Source organism: Cyprinus carpio, chromosome B9 (assembly GCF_018340385.1).
Source record: "Cyprinus carpio isolate SPL01 chromosome B9, ASM1834038v1, whole genome shotgun sequence".
NCBI classification, from domain to species: Eukaryota; Metazoa; Chordata; class Actinopteri; order Cypriniformes; family Cyprinidae; genus Cyprinus; species Cyprinus carpio.
In genome coordinates, this window is record NC_056605.1 from 19526639 (window position 1) to 19542351 (window position 15713).

General features: G+C 36.1%; 1 protein-coding gene across 1 annotated transcript in view; it reads right to left on the reverse strand.

Annotated features, from left to right (window-relative positions):
* Nucleotides 1–15713, reverse strand: part of man1a2 (mannosidase, alpha, class 1A, member 2) — a 75094-nt gene that overhangs the window by 560 nt on the left and 58821 nt on the right. The window contains exons 6-13 of the mRNA XM_042731385.1: nt 11016–11110; nt 10176–10299; nt 9995–10088; nt 4024–4139; nt 3716–3935; nt 3270–3434; nt 1524–1527; nt 281–401 (exon numbers count right to left, since the gene is read on the reverse strand). Of these exons, the coding sequence (XP_042587319.1) occupies nt 281–401; nt 1524–1527; nt 3270–3434; nt 3716–3935; nt 4024–4139; nt 9995–10088; nt 10176–10299; nt 11016–11110 (939 nt within the window). The remainder of the gene's footprint in view (nt 1–280; nt 402–1523; nt 1528–3269; nt 3435–3715; nt 3936–4023; nt 4140–9994; nt 10089–10175; nt 10300–11015; nt 11111–15713) is intronic.

Here is a 15713-nt window from a genome sequence, read left to right on the forward strand (position 1 = left end):
TACCAGAAACTGCAGTGTTTCGGTTTCACCAGCAGGTGGCAGTAACGACTGGCTGTCTTTCCACTCCAATTTACTTTGCAAATCCCACTTTGTTTAGCTGACAGTCACTGTTTTTCACAGGTGTAGCCATATGTTATGTTAACCATCATAGTAATAACTGAGCATTTTTACATTGTTTTTTTATACAATAATAATGTGTACTAGCATAATGAACTGAAACAGTGTGTGCTTCTATAGCGACACAGCTTCAGCAATGCATTGTTAAATGAAATGATTTTTACTTGAGCGTTTCGGCCAGGAAGAAGCTTTGCTGGACATCATCGTAGGTGGGGTTGGAGGAGTAGACATCTTTAACACCAGAGAATCCTCCGCTTACTCGGCAGTATTTATCTATAGCCTGCAGAAAATACAGAGAAAGTCTGGAGTCAGTAAGAGCTCTCTCTCTCTCTTTTTCTTTTTTGAAAAGACATGAATACTTATTCAGCAAGGATGCATAAAATATATTAAGCAGCACAACTGTTTTCAGCATTGATAATAATTAGAAATGCTTCTTGAGCACTAAATTCAGCATATCAGAATGATTTCTGAAGGATCATGTGACTCTGAAGATTGGAGTAATGATGCTAAAAATTCAACTGCCATTACAGAAATAAATTACATTTTAAAAATATATTCAGAGAATATAGTTATTTTAAATTTTAATAATATTTCACAATATTACTGTATTATCAAAAACAAAACAACCCAAAAACATACCAACACCCAAACATATAAAAAATTTAATATAAAAATAATATTTAATTGTCCCAAAAAAATAGGATACTAATACACAATACAGCTAATACATTATTTTTTGGTTATTGTTTATATTTTCATGAATTTTGTTTTACTTTTACTGAATTAACTTTTTCTTGCAAATTTGTTAAAAATAGCGAAGGTCCAGTTGGTAAAACATCATGTTTTAGTTCTTAATATATTCATTATTGCGGCTTAATGTGAGAAATATTATAATGTGAAGAAAATCCCGTCACCTTAGATGAACGTTTGATGGTTGTTAAAAGAAAAATTACCATCCAACATTTGAATAACAAAAACAACTAACATAATATAGTTCCAAAATATTGTTCTTAAATTCGATTAAACCATATAATATCTTGCAGTTTCTAATAAAGTAACCATCCAATGGGTAACTCAGGCTAGCTCAGTCCCAGATGTACCATTTCCTGTGCTTTAGCCCAGAAAGATCATCTATGCTGTATGTGAAATATCAAGTAAAACCCTGTCCTAATCACCACTTTATGACTGCAAATCAAATCAACGCATAACTGTGTACTCGCAGTAATGACAAGACAAAAATAGAATATATACGAAGCCACTCTATTTTTCTGGCCCTGTTCTCCAGGAACCAATAATGCTCCATTAGTGCCGTTCAAGCCTCTGCAGGCAGGAGTGATGCAAGCCATCTGTGCCAGGAAAACATGACATGATGTGCTCACCTACCTGGAGCAGATCTGCCTGAAACAGCTGCTACACTGAGGACTCACCTCGCACTGTTATAACGCAACAGCAGCTGGCCTGAACCAGCCTCCAATTAACCCATTCAACAGATACACACAAAACACTCACATCCACATCCCCTATATTCCACATATAGAATGCCTTTGCATCATCAAATATCTTTAAACATCATCAAAGGTTATCACAAGATAAATTTTGATAAAGATAAATTGATTATCAGCTAAATCTGCCTGAATTTTAATATCATTCCTAGGCATAATTACATCATTTCCACCATAAAACAACATATATGAAAAATCCTACAGCAGTTTAAATAACCAAACTGTCATCTAGTTGAAAAATACCAACCAAAGCCATTCATTTAACCTCCAACTGACGTCTTACTTCACATGAGATATGGTGAGAACTGATGAGAAAATCTTAACTGATCCTGGAGATAAGAGTAGACGCCAAACAGATAAACACAATACCGTTTATCTACACGAAGAACAGCGATAGGAACACAAAGAGAACAGACGGTGAGACCCTGAGATTCTGGAAAGAAATAGCAGCACAAAGAGAGCTGGAGACAGAAAATGATTAAATTAGAAGAAAAAATGAGCCAATAGCAACAAAGGAATTTCAGTGACTGGGAACAAATGAGCTTTATTCTGCTCTCTTTCTCCTTTTACAGAAATGGGAAGAGTGAAAATGAGGGAGGGAAGAAAAGAAAGAGCCCAGGCACCCAGCGGCTCATCAAAAGAAGCCAAATTGCAGTGAAACAGTACAGTACCGGCAGAACAATGACACCCAATCAGAGAAAAAACAATGACACCCCATTCTCAAGAGCACTTAGAAACTGTTCTAAAAACACAAACACATTCCCTAAAAAACACAGCCCAGGTCTCGCCGGAATAAGAGTGACATGAAAATAGAGGGAAGGATAAATCTAAAAAACAGTGATAAACAGATACGGTTGGAGAGGTAACATGACTACTACTAGCAGCAAAAAGATGCCACCGATAGAGCGACTGGGATTACAGATGGATATCAAAGTGATGAGATAAGGGTTTAGATACTAAGAACATCCTGTGCCGTACACATCCGGCTGAACTCTGATGGCTGGAGATACCAGTCCTGTTTGTGTTGCTTGTGCCCTAGCTTTGCGCTGGTGATTTTTGCACAGGCACCACTTAAAAAAAAGACTCTTCTCTTACAGAGATAAAAAGACAACAATTCAACCCTTCAACACAACATTAAAACAATATAGTATTAATTATGGAATACAAAGCCAACGTTGAAACACTCTTGTGATGTTTATTGAACACAGGCATCCCAACACAATAAATACAAAATACCAAAAAATGAAAACAAAATATATATTACAACAAAACAAAATAGAAGATGACACCTTTATTATAGGAAAGCGCACTTAAAAAGGGCATTTCAAGGTTTAAATTATTGCCGTTATCCAGTGCTATCGCTTTAAATCGCTATTATATGATGGCAAAAAGTAATTGAAAATCTTGAAAAGCAGTTTCTACATAAAAAAAAAAACAATATTTAGTTGTAGGCACTCCTTTCTGAGGATATTCGATAAATTTGATATTCATCCAAAATAAAAAATTAACCAATTAACCAAAAAACCACAATCTCATTGGAATCTCTACAGTGGTTTTTAAAAAAGATACATATTATTACAGTAAAAAAAAGAAAAAACTTCCCAAACCAACAGACCTTAATTAATGTAAAGAGTAAACCTACACACACACCATCCCAACCCCACTGCCTGTATTTGGGGTCGTGGGTAAATCTCCACATGTACCAGTACGTCTCGATGACCTCAGGCCTCAGGATATAGTATTTCTCGTTCTGTCTCACAGCCACTGCCTCCAGCCCACTGTCGAACTTAAAGGCCTCTGGACCAAGCTTCAGCACTGCAAACAATAAAAGGTTTATGGGTTTAGTGCTAGTACTATTAGTTGAACCTTCGGCTCTCATGGTGCTATAAACATGAAACTCTCTGTCTGAGAGCTTGTTGTGGCTGAGGTGTAATCCATCAATGTCTTTCAGTCAAGTTATGTGAAATAGAAACGCCATACTCTGAAAATAACCTGTAGTGTTACCATGGCAACAAAACCATGCTACAAATGAGTCCAAAGATCTAATGCGTTTTTTATACCCTTCATCTATCTCTTGCCCCCTCCTATTCACTAACCAGTGCGATCGTAGCTTTCGTGGCAGGTGTGTGCAATCTCTGCTCCGAGCTGCAGATAGTGTCCAGCTTTATCATCTGGCGACCCATCAGCCCCCAGGGCAAACATGCCCCCAGCAAAGCAGGTCAGGTGACCCATCTTACGCTCCAAGTGGCCGTTTTTCCACTCGCCGATGAAAGTAAGGCCACCGTTGGACTTCCGGATGAGGTGGCGCTCGATAGCCTGAAGGAAGAGAGAGAGAGAAAGAGAGAATGAACAGAGAAACAAAAATGATGCAGCACGAAACACCATGGCAACCAGCAGCCCTCACCTCGATGGCATCATCATACGTCTTGCGTGCCTCTGTGTCCGTTTTATCAGACATTAGCCAGGCCTTCAACAGGTACTCGTAGAAACTATCACCCAACCCACCTACTGAGGTGTGATCTGCAGAGCAAGAGAGAGAAACAAGATAAGCTGAGAGAATTCAACAATTCACAATATCAAAATAATCATTTAAAACACATATACACTACTATTTTTATATATAGATATATACACTTACTATTTTCAGTAAGAAAGACATTAATAATTTTATTCAGCACAGACCCATTAATCTGATCCAAAGTATTAAGCAGCACAACAATTTAAAAAAATGATAAAAGGAAGAAATATTTATTGAGCAGCAAATCAGCATATTATTAGAATGATTTCTAAAGGATCATGTGACAATGAAAACTGGTGCAATGACTCCAGTCATGGCTTTTAAAAATTATCTTTTTAAATATTATATTAAATATAAATATCTCATCTTTTAAATTATAATATTTCATAATATTGATTGCATAAAACAAACAAAAAATACAAAAACCAAAAAAATGTGATTTACAGACTTTCTCTTCCAGAACATACAAAAATTATACCAACCCCAAACTTTTGAAGGGTAGTGTATGTGATTTACAGACTTTCTCTTCCAGAAAAACAGATCAAAAATACTGAGAACTCTCAGTATTTCTGTCCAAACATACTTTCTAGAATAAGAATGCTCTATCCTAAATAACTGCAAATCATGGTTGTCATTATATAAAGTCCTGTAGCTCTTAGAATAATTATATTAAGCAAAATGAACAAAAAAACATAATTAAATAACAATATTAAACAACCAAACTTTACAAAACTCATTAAATTCTTCAAAATGACAAAACTAGCCTAATTAGATCCTAATTTTAAACTCCTAATTTTGTGAAAATGCATTCAACTGGTTTCAAGAAGAGCCTGCTATGATTCTTTTGGTTACTCTGTTCAAAGCTCAGTCTTTTAATGTTACTGAATGCTGATATAAAAGTGTATTCAGGCTTGACACCGACCCTCATTTCAATAAAAATGTGCAAGTGAGCATGTTTTCGTGGGCATTTATCCAGCGTGGACACACACCAGCACACACCTAATCACTTATAAACACAGCCATAGTGTGTGTGTTCCACTTTGACACAGTTAATGACTTTGCAGAGTGACTGTGTGTAAAGTGTGTGTGTTTGACAGGCTGGGAGTCATTTGTGCCGGTAATGGCTCGTAATGGGAACCTACAACAGAACATGTAAACAATCTACGTTGAATTGTTGGAGGGAGCTGTAGAAATTAAGACATGGACACAAACATGGAATACTAAAAAAAGAGGCACTAGGTTGGAGCCATGGCTTCGTAGTAAGCTGACCTTGATGCTCATGTGGGCAATGAGAGATCGAGACTATCTTATTTCTATGTCTGTATCTATCTACCAGTTTCTTTATCTATCTGTTCATCCATCCATCCATGTTATATATATCTATATCTATCTGTCCATTCATCCATCCAATCTATATCTGTCGGCCTATCTATGTTATATTCTATGTCTATTTATCTATGCTGTCTGTATGTCTATGACATCTATACCTGTATGTCCATCCATCCATCCACTTGTCTTTGTATCTATAATATATCCGTCTATGTTTCTGTCTGTCTGTCTAACATCTGTTCATCGTTATGTCTATATCTATTCCAAGTCTGTCTATCTATCTAGTCTGTATCCGTCTATCTGTACTGTATGTCTCTGTCTAACTGTGAACCTCTATCTATCTATCTATTGATCCATCCATCAGTTGTTCCTATCTGTTTGTCTGTATAATATCTGTCTCTGTATGTCTTTGTCTATCTGTCTGTCTAGCTATCCATACATTCTCTCTCTCTGAGTGACAAGATTTACATGAAAGCTTGTTAGCCCATCTAGGGAACAGACAGGACACCACTCCAGGGAGAACAGGAAGCGTGATGTGTGCAGGAGGCAGAGGAGTGTATACTGTACACTTGCTGTATATAGTATCACAGAGGAACGAGGGAGGAGCCCATTAGCACCGTCACAGCTCATATCTGCCAAGGTTAGCGAGCTGTACTGCGTTCAGCCTGCTGAGAGAGAGAGCTAGCAGGGTAAACATTCAGGAGACGAACTGCCAAAAGCCATAATGGAAGGTCTTTAGAGGAGACTGGGGGTGGGGAACAGATGCAGAGGTGATGTTTTACAAGAGAGAGGTGTGAACATGCAAGTGACACGGCTAAAAATTGCCTCTTGCAATAGCTGGTTTAAAAATCAGAGTGAGAGCTAAAGAAATCAGTAAAGCAGCAACCAGGCAGGAGGCTGAAGCACTTTATGAGAGATCCTTTACAGAGACACCAAGACATAGTAAAAGATGTATTTTATGCTGATGGATGCGAGGGACTGACCTAGTAGAGGCAAGATTTAGAAGCTGAGATGAATTATTCAACAGAAGAGAAGAAAAGAGAGGTAGGGGAAAAAACTAAAGAGAAAGTGAGAGAGAGACTGATGTCCAATCACAGACCACTTGTAAGTAACTCTTAATAGTCCGCCCTGCCGCAAGAGGTGGGACATGTTGAAATATGAGGGGAAAAAAAAATATTGTTTACATTTTCTGCAAAAGCTGTCGAAACAATGCTGCAGGTAATTCCCAGAGTGTTGCCATGTGGTTGCCAAGGTATTCTGTGGTTGCTAAGGCACTGCTTACAGTGTCAATTCAAAAGAGCCAAGGTCTCTTGTCCCCAGATATGGCTCAGATGTCTCCTTAAATTGAAAAAAAAAGAAAAAAAAAATAGATTGCTTTAAAGTAATTTTACACTTTTTCTCAGCGTCATGGATATGTATCATTTATGCCCCAGGACAAACAGTGCAGGATGAGTTGGGTTAAGATTTAAGTGATTTTTGCCTTTGCACGCAATACCAATAACTATATCTGAATAGAGCTAGAAAAATATGAAGTATAATAAGAAACAGTTCAAAAAGAATGAATGAATCAATACAGACACAGAAACAATACAGACAGAAAAAAAAATACAGAGAAAAAAAAAAACAAGCTGCTCAGAGAGAGCGAAAGGAATGGAGAAAAAAGGTACAGAACAAGAAAACACAGAAAGAAATGTGGCAGAAATGATAATAAATATAATAAAATAATATTAACACTATCAATGATTAAGGTGATGATTAATACATAGATGGTGTGGGCTGATGTGCATAGGAATAAAGAAAAGCTGTGGCAGTGGAAAGACTGATTGAAGCAGAGATGGTTCAGACTCATAAACTCCCAGAAATCTCAGTCAGACTCCCATAAACCATCTTGGCCTTTATTTCACAGCCTACTCTGGCATGGCTGCCAGTCATTGAATGTCTGGATTTTCACTTCTGCCAATCAAAAACAAATCCCTAATGGCCTCCCGCTGAAAAGTAAATGCACTCAAAGCCTTTGAAAAAAAAAAAAAAAAAAAAAAAAAAAAAGAAATCTCTACAGAGAGGCTTGGCCGACAGCAAGCAGACAGGCCGACAGCAAGCAGGCATCGCTGAAAGTAAGTAGACAGGTCATGGATAGAGAATCCCTGAATAAATACACACGTGGAGAGAGAGAGCCTAAAGACCCCTGCAGGTGAAGCTGTAGAGACGTGGAGAGAGAGAACTTTAAAGGTGTAGTTAACACAAGAATGAATGTTCTGTCATCGTTTACTCACCCATCCTACATGAGTGGAACACAAAAGGAGATGTTTAGGACAAGGTCCAAGCTGCTTGTGATACATGATCTCCATTCACATTAATTGTATAGAAAATAGCAGCTTGAACATTTTTCTGAACTTCTTTGGTGCGCCACACAAAAAAAAAAGTCAGTTGAAATAAAATGAGGGAGAATAAATGACGAGAGAACATAATTTTTTGGAAATGTCCCTTTAAGGGTCCACAGGGCAGATGCAGTGTGGGAGAGGGAATAATACTCTGCTTTAATGGCCTGTCACTCACACAGAGTTTTATTTTGGAAAATAGATCTCTAGTGCACCTTAATTACATTCTACCCCTTTGGACACACACACATCATCACACTTCTGGACTTAGTCTTTTGTGTGTGTGTGTGTGTGTGTGTGTGTGTGTGTGAGAGAGAGAGAGAGAGAGAGAGAGAGAGAGAGAGAGAGAGTTTGTCTTTTAAAACACAGTGTAGAACACTTTAGACGCAGGGCACTGATTAAACCCTCATCTCTCTCAGTAATTAAGAGTTGGTTAAAACACAGTGGAGTGTTTTCACTACAGATAATTACTAATTATACATCAAGAAAGAAACTTCCTAACATCCCATCTTTATTAAAGCTCGTTGATCAGTGAGATGAGGATAAGCTGCCATTGTCGTAATTCACATTTATAGAATAATAAATCCTTGCAGAGGGATTATGAAAATCATCCGTGTCTATAAACAGGCTTCGCAGAGTGATATTTTGGATCTGAATCCGTTCTTACAATTATTGTAGCAATAAGTATACAGAAACAGGGCCTAAAGGGCCAGAACCAGTGTGAGTGTTTCAGGTTGCCAAGTTGTCACTATATCTCACATTTATACTATCAGGCATGTGATCAGCTAGAGACAAAAAAAGAAGGAACATCTGACCACACCCACAAGCCACGGCCCCAGCACTCATTATTAAAAATAAATATTTTAGCACATTAAAAGATATATCTATTTAATAATCACCACAAAAAAACAAAAATAAACAATAAAAAATCATAACAACAAAACAATAAAAAATAAAAATAATAAATATAGAATTATTATTTTTAAAGTTTGGAAACATTACAATTATTAATGATTTTGAAGTAACCATCTTCTGCCCATCAAGGCTGAATTTATTTGATCAAAATAAAGTAAAAAAAAAAAGAAAGAAATATTGTGAAATATTATTACAAATACAAAAAAAGTTTTCAATTTTAATATATTATAAAATGTAATGTTATTCCTGTGATGCAAAGCATAGTTTTCTTCATCACTACTCCAGTTTTTAGTGTCACATGATCTTTTAGAAATAATTAAAAAAAAAATTGGCTCTCAAGAAACATTTCTGATTATTATCAATGTTGAAAACAGTTTTGCTGCTTCATATTTTGTGTGGAAATGATGATGCACTTTAATTTTCAGGATTTTTTTGATAAATATAAAGTTTAATGAATAGGATTTACTCACCTTTGGTCACATTTTAATTATATTCGTTAATGCATTTATTAAATATAAATCATTTTAATTGTCTTCACTCACCTTTGGTCACTTTCATGCATGATGAATAAAATCATTTGCGCAATTTCAATCATCATGCAGATGTTTCTTGAGTACCAAAACCATTTTACCAGCTTAATATAGCTGTAATGCATTTCCAGAAATTTATTCAATAAATTATAAATTATTTATTGATATAAAGCTAAACACTTAACACAAAATGTTGCCATACAGTAAATTGTGAGTCTGACAAAGGCAACAAAAAAAATATATTGAATATACTTTAAGTCTAGTATATCAGCACAATATGCAGCAAAACTGTCTACACTTACTCAAACACTCCAAAAGATAATACACAGCAAACTCTACATTTGATTCGGGCCAAATCTAAGGCAGCATTTCATGTATCACTCATGGATAAAGTATTCCCAGAAAAAAGTTTATAGAAACATAATTCATCTAAGATGAAGTCCAGAGAAAATTATATTTTATTCAAAAGTCTTTTTTATAGGAAATAATAGGAAATTCTTCCATCTACTCAAAAAGCATCATTTCACCCAGCACTTGTGTGCACAATCTATTTTTTTTTCCCAGCATAGCATCAAGTTCATGTTGTGGGTGTCTATAACCCTCTTTATTTCATACAGTGAGAGAATTCACAAAACGCCTTTTGTGGAGAAGTGGAAAGTGAGAGTTGTTTTTGCAGCAGAGTGGATGTTAGTGGGAGGTACTCACGCTGGCCCCAGCGTCCTGTGCGTGGGTTCAGGTAGTTGGGGTAAAGCCCGTTGGGTCTGTCCATCTTAGCCAGCAGTTTCCGTATGTGCATCACCTAAACCACAACACAAACAGAGTTCACAACAGGACACAAACACAAAGGTCAAACACAGTTACACAACCCTCATACACCCAAGCGTACCTTCTGATAGTAGGCAGGGTTTCCAGTCAGATACGTCAGGTGCACAAACTCCATGTGCAGCGTCCCGAACTCAGCCAGAATACTGCTTCCAGCTGAAGCCCAGCCCCAGTTACGCCCCACTCCACTGAAACAGACAGAAGGAAACACCCATGACATTTACATATTACAATACTAAACCAAACACACCAAAACAAACGTTTGCAGCGTGTAGACAATGAAGAATTACTGCGAGCTCATTAAAGTCAAACAGCTTCATTCCCAGTCCAAACGGATTCACTGCCACCCATCATTCCTTCCGTCAAGTCCAATATCCTGTGCTCTGCTTGTACTTCTCATTTCCATGCAGAATGTATCCACAGCATTCACTTAAAGTGTGTGCGTAGACTGCGAAAGGCTGCTCTACATGAATGGGGATTAATAAAACACAAAGTCGTTCTTCCCCCTCAGGATTAAAGACACCCAAAATGCGGTGGTCTCGTCTGTTGCCGAGCAATTTCTTCTAAACACCCAATTAATTCACAAAAGCCATGTCAGGCTGGATTTGACCCTCCTCCCTACTCAAACACAAAAAAACCCTTAATGCACATTCACAATGCGCTCTGCAGATTAATTGTGCAATTTTCCGTTTCATTCTAATGAAATTATGTGGAAAGTCGAGTTAAACAGGAAGAAAGCCACAGGGACTTTCATAGATGCACAAGGTCTAACAGCTTTCCATTATGTGGCAGCCCATCAGGACAATGAGTGGAGGACAGACAGCATGGGAAAAAGAGGCAAAGAGAGAGAAAAAAGTAATTGAAAGGACGAAGGCATGAAAGAGAAGGTGTGTATGTAACATACCTCTTCAAATTGACCATGGCCCAAGGGATGCCTGTTGGGGTGTTGAAAGCAGGAAGCAGCTTTTCTGCCAGCTGGACAGCCTTCACCTTAAAAACCTAAAAGATACAGAGACATACAGAGGAGAGAAATAAATTATGAACCACAAGGGAGACAAAGCAAAGCACCACTGGTGGACAAAAAGAATCAAGTCAGCTCTTGGGAATAAAAAAAAACAAACAAAAAAAAAAACATGTTGGGCGATTTTTTTTATTATTTTGATTCAGTGTGAAAAAAACCATTATACTTACACAATTACAACAATTACATAACGAAAATTAAGCCTATTTAGGACCATTAAGATTTATTTTTCTTTAAAAATCTTTTGGCATAGCATGTTCAGACAATTCCAGTTATTATTCTCAAAAGTGATTATCATTCCTAAAAAAAAAAAAAAAATCTGCATAATCAGTTTAATAATATTCAGTAGACAAATACTACAATCATACTATTACTTACATACCATAAATATTAACAATCTAAATAATTCAATAATATACATGTAATTTACAAATAAATTAATGTGCATTATTGTTCATAAATTAATGGTAAGACTTTTTTTTTTAAGAAAAAGCTTTAAATTGTAATGGTATAATATGAAAAGAGTTTCAAATAAAGGCTTTTATGGTTTCCACAAAAATATTATGAAGCAGAAATGCTTTCAGACTTGGTCAGAAATGTTTCCTGAGCAGCAAATCAGCACATTATAATGATTTCTGAAGCATCATGTGACACTGAAGACGGGAGTTATTGCTGCTGAAAATTCAGCTTTGCAATCAAAGGAATAAAATACATTTTAAAATATAAAAATTCTGCAATATAAAAGTCTGCAATATAAAAATTTCGAATTGCAATGATATTTCACAATATCACTGTTTTACTGTATTTCTAATTACATAAATGAAGAGTAAGAGTGAGAATAAGAGACTAAGAGAATAAGAAACTTCTTCAAAAACATTAAAAAAAGCCGTACCAACCCAAAACTTTACAGTAATGTATAATTTTTGTATTAATGTATAATGTATATATTCTTTACAACAGATTCAATCAGAATTTAATCACCCCAATGACAAATTGTAAAGGCAAATTTAAAGATTTTCAATTATATATTTCAAATTTACACAATGCATAAAAATACATAAACAACCTAATGTCAAAGTTATAAAATAGGCTTCAATTTCTTTTCTCAAAACAATATATATATATATATATATATATATATATATTATATATATATATATATATATATATATATATATTATTTTGAGGTGAAATATGACCCAGACTTGGTCTTGCTGATGGGTTTTGTGAGATACACCCCTGTAGCCCGACCAACGCTACAGACTCTAACTGAAAGGATAAAATCTGTCCACAAACTCAGCAGAGGGGAACTGACACACACACACACACACACACACACACACACACAGAGTGAGAGAGAGAACACACATTTGAGACCGAATAAATACTCAAAGAACAACACACCTGAATTTGTTTACTCACTACTGTCAGAATACAGATGATGCACTGGGGCCTCGTCATAAAGTTCAAATTTTGAACTGAGACAACCTTTTCCAACAGCTGCAGTTTAACAACAACTACTGCTGTAGATAGACATATTCAAAGCAAAGATGAGTCTACCCTTGACAATATGATCGAACAAGTAAGTGATGACAATTTTTTTTTTTTTTCAAACCACCAAAATTGCTTCAGGTGGTTTGTCCCTGCAATAATAATATAAGCTGCTTTGGATAAAAGCATCTCTTGAATACTCAAGTCCATTCAGACACTTTATGAACACATCAGCATAGCCACAGAAAGAATGACTTCACCTTTCCAACTATGTATTATTAGTCGTAGTCGATGTCAAATGTGCAGCAATCAATCATTTTATTTTCCCTCAACAGTAACCGTCATCATAATTTCGGCGAGACTGTCTGACTACAACTTTGCCATCCCACCAAGTGCTTTTGAGCAAAAACGGCTTGAAAATATCTTGTGCTGATGACTCACAGCCAGACTCTTCTAAGCAGGGTAAGGTGTGTTGGTCATGTCACGTCAGAGCGGGAGATGTGCGGTTGATCGTGTTTTTAGGACCAAAGATAGAATGAAGCCATAGCAGAAAAAAGGCCTCTGGCACTTAGACAAAGCGCACGGTTGCCCGAGCCACTGCTGAGGCTTTTATTTCTAGCCCTTCTTACGCATATTTACGTGGAGTCTATTAAAATGCACAGCAATTCACTAGAATAGATGTGTGAAGAGCCTTTGAGATATTTCTGACACACACACAGAGAGAGAGACAGAGAAATACCACAATGCTATGTTTACAAAAGGTCCAGTGAAAAGAAAACATTAAGTAAAATCATTTTTGGCAAACAAATACAAGGCTGGGGACAAAGAATAAAGCAGATACTATCTGCACCCAAATAGCAACAATGTATTTGAGTTGTAATGTATTTATAAAAGTACATTATTAGCAGTAAGATTATGATATATAATTACAATTTAAAATATTTTCCTTATTTGCATGTATTTTCAATGTAACTTTTTGTTTTGTAATTTTATACATTTCTTTACTGTTTAATCAATTTATTGTTTTCTTGCTGAACAAAAGTATTAATTTCTTTTGAATAAAAAACAATGTGCATACATACATAATCATATATATCTAGAAAGAGCAAGAAAAGCAGGAGTTGGATAAGAAAAAATAAATGTTTTAAGTTAGATTTATTTTGGGTTGTCTATGCAAAAATACCACTGCACATTCTCGCCACTTTTCTTAATACATAATTCTTTCTTTTCTTTTCTTTTTAAATAGTTATCGCGTTCTAGCAGACTACTGTTATGCAAATAGCCATGCTGTGCTTCCAGTTCTATTTAAACCAGGTGCAAATTGTCACTCAAAATTGCAGGAGAACAGAAAAAGAAAAGGGCAAAAGAGTACAGAAATGGTGCTTTCCTCAGGATTAGCTCGAGCGGTGTGTGTGTGTTTGTGAGTGAATGTGTGTGTAATTCCCAGAATGCAGATTCCAACGCTGAAGCCTAATCTGGTTGATGCGGATCATAAGCACCAGAGATGATCCTGTTATTACACATATGAGGATATGACCACGGACATTCCCCACGATACAGCTTCTGCTCTCTGTTCACAAACACACACACTACAGAACCCTCAGCCTGAGATGTTCCTTAAATGTCAAATGGAAGCATAAAAAGAGATTATGGAGAACACACTGGAGATGGAGGAATGAGTGTTTGCACAGAGGGTTCCACAGGGGTTCAGGGTTAAAGCTGGATTTCTGCCCTGTCTCAGTATGTTTGTGCATCTGCAGCCTTTATGACAAACCTTCTGCCTGGTGTTTATTCTATTCGTCGTCATGGCAGCACAATCGGGAGCTGCCAATCAAGGCCGACACAAACACAGCCAATCAGATCACGTCATCAGAGACGTCGTCTAATGAAGAAATTAGGCTGTCTGTGAGAATGTTTTAGTAAAATGCTTCTCATCTTCTCAAAGCAAATAGGGACAGTCAGTGCACCTCTACATTTACATTTCAAACACATTTTCTGCCTTTATTTAAAATGATTCCTCCAGGTTTATAAATAAACTGCACAGCTTCAGAAGAGACAATGTAAGAGACACACAGCTTAGAGTCCACATGGAAAAACACTCAGAAAGTTGAAAAAAAAAAAAAAAAATCAAGAAGCTTCTCTTTTCTAATTGAACTGCATATGATGCAGCTTTCAGGAGATTCCTCAGACCCATTAATCATGAATTCAGCCCCATCATTATTTAAGCATTATTATTATTTAAGCCTATTAGCAATTAAAAAAAAATCTCTTATCAGTGCAATGTATTTTTAGATTGTGTATTTTTGTAAACTAAAATGGCATGGAAAATGATAGTATTTTACTCCAATTTAATGCATGTTTTAATAAAATCATTGCATCTAGACAAAATGTATTACAATACTACAGTACAGACAAAAAATTAAGCACATCTAATTCTAATTACTTTAATGCACTAGAATAGCTAAATTATTACCATTTTTATAATCCCCATTACGTTCAATGGTGATTCTCATTAGACTCTTACTACTGAAAAAAATATATATATTCAGAAAAGCAGTACAACAATTATGTAAACAATTAATTACTTCTTAAACATTACTGGTAATGAGATATTGGTAAAATGTACTTTTATGAAGAACACAATTTCTTTTTCTCCCTTGTGTTTGATTTTGGGATTAAGTAACATGTGATGTTTTTTTTTCTTTCTTTTTTTTTTCCGTGAAACTGACCAATTATTTAGTCTCAGTTCTCAGCTGGCCCAGCATACGGTGTGTCTCATTTTACACTGATGAGTGTTGCAAACAACACCACAGCTGGGATGTCAAAATAAACACCAACACCAGTGGTCTTGATGTTCAAAGCAAACACATCCTTATATAATCACTTGTTAGGCGCTATATTTTTTAAAGATCTTTTCTGGCAATTTCCAGAGTGTTTTGGACACACTCTCAGCTACAAACCAAGGGCTGGAAAACCAGATAGTTTTATAAGGAAATGTCAGTCAAGAAAGGCCAGTTATTAGTACTTAAAGAGGAGATTCGATAGGCATGTCCAAAGTCTGCATCATATCAAACACGCAGATGAGTAGCT